General features: G+C 34.0%; 1 protein-coding gene across 1 annotated transcript; it reads left to right on the top strand.

Moving 5' to 3' along the window:
* The first annotated feature begins 334 nt into the window (after positions 1-334).
* Positions 335-3623, top strand: LOC132752253 (neuronal acetylcholine receptor subunit beta-3-like). The gene is made up of 3 exons (XM_060742569.1): positions 335-861; positions 2156-2731; positions 3231-3623. The coding sequence occupies exons 1-3, from the start codon at positions 472-474 to the stop codon at positions 3486-3488; spliced, it is 1224 nt and encodes a 407-aa protein (XP_060598552.1). The 5' UTR covers positions 335-471; the 3' UTR covers positions 3489-3623.
* Positions 3624-3842: the final 219 nt, after the last annotated feature.

The raw sequence follows: 3842 nt of genomic DNA, 5'->3' as shown, positions 1-3842 counted from the left end.
TTGGATCTCATTTCATTTCAAAACATTAAGTTATTCATTATTCATTTTGAATAAAAAACGTAGATTAACCTCTCCACCTTTTTGTTACGTGAAATTGATACCATTGTGAAAAATTCATTAAAACCGACATTATGAAAAAAGATATTTGGCAGGTATTCTAAAGGCAGTTTGTAACAATGGGCTGATACAATGTGGACCCTTTCATACTTTCTATTTTTGTTTCAAGTTTAACAAAATGCACAATTAATTCCAATGCTCTGATAAACTCAAAAAGTAAGTTAACTTTCGAACGTAAACAGATATCAATAAATATAGTTTATCTGTTCTTAAACCTGGTCAAATACAATGCAATATATGACCAATGTTAAGTAATATGATTTCAAAAACTTTCCTTTATATTTTCATTGTAAAAAGAATTAAAAAAAACAGTAACGTGGATATACTTTAAATATCAATCCCACGAGAAAGAAAATGTTGTTTTTCAGTAAACTTATATTATTTTCTGTGTTTGGATACATACTTTGCCAATCAGGTCAAGAACTTAGCCGGTTAAAGACTAAACTCTTTACTACTGACAGTTATAATACAAAAATTCGTCCTGTGACAGAGCAAAATAACGCAATAACTGTTTCTATAGACTTTGCTTTAGTTGGAATCAATGCGTTTGATGACGCTGATCAGAAGTTGACCACCACAGGCTACCTGACAGTGGAATGGAAGGATGAGCTATTAACGTGGACACCCAGTGACTATGACAATATTCAGTCTATATTGGTACCGCAGAATGAAGTATGGAAGCCGGACATTACACTTGATAACGGAATGGAATCTAAATCTTCACTCGGACAGTCTTTTATACAGGTATTATTAAAATTCTTAAACTTTCTAAACTTGAATCGAAAGGTTTATGACATGATAAGATGACAATTTATGTACGTTCTTTCATTTACATTAAGATATTGGTTACTTTTGCTTTGATTGATTGATTGATTGATTGATTGATTGATAATAATTGTATTTTCCCAGGAGTACTAAATTCAAGCTAAAAAAACCGTAACAAATAAACAAATCCGGTCCATTATCAATTTCTACATTCATATCAACAAGCAAAATAAAAATATAAACATGATTTCTTATGAAGCAATATGTATTTAATTTGAATTATATAAACTGACTTTTGTTTAATGAATAGACGTCAAATGACGTGTAGCATTCCTTTTTTTATGTTGTGCATATATCGTGGAGTAATACACTTGATTGTTTTATCCGTTGTATAGGGGAATAGTGCGAAGCGTGTTTTGAATATACAATATTACCAAAAGTTGCACATGAGCAACGGCTACTAATACGGTTTAATCTATTTTTATTCTAACATGCCTTCCCGCATTGTCGGACTTTCGTTTTGTCGTCCTGTCTCTAGCGACAACAAGCCAAAGCCCCAAACGGCGCGTTGTCGTCTTGTCGTCCTGTCGCTAGCGCGGCACGCAAAACAGCGCGTTGTCGTGCGGCGCGTTATCAATCAATCCTTCAATTTGAACCGAGCGACAAGGTGACAACGCGACAACACGCCGCACGACAACGCGCCGTTTGGCGTGCCGCTCTAGAGACAGGACTACAAGACGACAACGCGACAACGCGCCGTTTGGCGTTGTGTCTGTTGTCGCTAGCGCCAACGCGACGCACAAAAGCGTACCAAATAAGCTACCATAGTGAATATATCGTGTAATAATGCAATTGACAGCCCTGTTTGATAGGGGAATAATGTAAAGCGTGCTAGAATTTGTTTTAATAACATAAAGTACATAATTAATTACATTGTAACAGTATGACGTGTAAATATGAATTTATATTAAGGTACAGTACAGCAAACTCTTCTTTAAAAAAAGTAAACGTCAATTGGCACTGAACTATACCTGTTCTGTCTCTTTAATTAAGTATATTTATTCAATGTCTTTGTGAAAATATCAAAGACAAGTGAAGGAAATGACATATCTTTTTCACAGGACGAACAGGCAGAAAATATGACTATTTCTAGCTTGATTCCAGAGATTGCTAATGTTTAACTTAGAACAAATTTAAGAATCTGTATTTTCATTAAAAACTATTATACAAACACCTAGTATCAATGGTACAATTATTTCTTCTTCAATTACAGGTGACAATATATGCTAATGGGACAGTCACGTGGAGTCCTTATGAGGTTTTTCATACATCTTGCGCTGTTGATATTGTCCACTTTCCGTTTGACAAACAGACTTGCGACATTAAGTTTATAACTTACATGCATGATGATGCAAAAGTAACATTGCAGCTTGGTTCACAAGGTTTCTACCAATCCAACTTTGAAAAGAACGGTAAATGGGACATAACTGCAATGTCAACATCTACAGAAACAAATGGCGGCAAGACAGTTTTAAGTTACACACTAAATCTTCAACGGAAGTCTTCATTTTATATTCTTTTCCTCATTGTTCCCGCCATTTTGTTGTCAATACTGAATGCTTTCGTGTTTGTGTTGCCAGCAGGCTCCGGTGAGAAAGTCGGCTACACAATTGCTGTGTTTCTTTCGTATGCGCTTTTCTATACGATTCTCAGCGAGTCACTACCAAAGAATTCCGACACAGTATCGACCATCGCTGCATACTTATTCTTCATGATGTTTCTGTCCACCCTTGCCACCATTATCACCATTATTGAGCTCAGAATCTACAACAAGAAGACAAGAGGAAGGGTAAATTTACCTTGTACTTTTTACAGTATATATCCCCCTCCGTAATTTTATCGTAGATTTACACCACTCAAAAAAAACTTAAAGTCTCCTACGGTTCAACCGGTAGGGGACTTATTATAGGTCTTTATTTCAATGTTAAATCTAGACTGACTTTTATGTACGACATAATGACATACATGTACTTGTAGTAAAATATGTTTAGTACTAAATATTTGGAATTAAATTATGTTTGCTTAAAGCAAGTATAGCTTTAACTGTTATCACTTTTTCATTTAATGAATTTATTGTAATCTTTTAGTTTTAGATCACTAACAGATACTTGCAGGCGACCAAAACTTCGCATAACTAGGATTTCGTACTTATATGGCAAGGTTATTTTTTCGCAAATTTCTACTCTTAGTTCTGTTAAATCCCTACGATACCTAGGTACATAGCAAAGTTGGCAAAATTAAAGTCGTTGCGTAAAATTTCTGATTTAATAGTATACGTTATATTTCAGTTGCCAATCGCTCTCGTACATTTTGTCAAATGTATGCTTTTCCAACGTTGTTTGTGTAAGAACAACTCCATCAAAGATTTCTCGGCCGACCACCTGGATGGCAACTGGACAAAGGTTATTGGTCCGTGGCTTGACTGCGACTGGAAGGATTTTATAGATGCTCTTGACTTCATTCTTTTCTGGATATTTTTGGTTGGGACACTCATCTTTACAGTTGTTGCTTTGGTCCTTGCTTCAAGCTATGTTACTATGTTTTAAATAACATGTTATTATAAATGACAAGATGAAGACTTATGTGGTATTCTAATGTTCAAAGGACACAGTATTGATGTTTGTGTTACTAAAAAAACTTTTTATATGCAAGTCTATGAATAAAAGTAATAATTCATGAAATTCCTGTTTAAAATGTTTATTCATGAAATCCCGTTACACATTCTTTTATGGTTTTAAATCATAAACATGATGCTCAAATTAAATTTTATCAATATTGTAGGTTCCAAAAAGCATTATTTATAAAGAAATTACCAATTTAACATTTCATGTAAATAAAGGGAGGTAATAAGAAATTTATTTTCTATAAAGTTTAAGTTAAATTTTACAATAAGAAATAAA

The sequence above is a fragment of the Ruditapes philippinarum genome, unplaced genomic scaffold, assembly GCF_026571515.1.
Source record: "Ruditapes philippinarum isolate M1 unplaced genomic scaffold, ASM2657151v2 ctg629_1_1_1_1, whole genome shotgun sequence".
NCBI lineage: Eukaryota > Metazoa > Mollusca > Bivalvia > Venerida > Veneridae > Ruditapes > Ruditapes philippinarum.
This window is presented reverse-complemented; position numbering and strand designations above follow the sequence as displayed.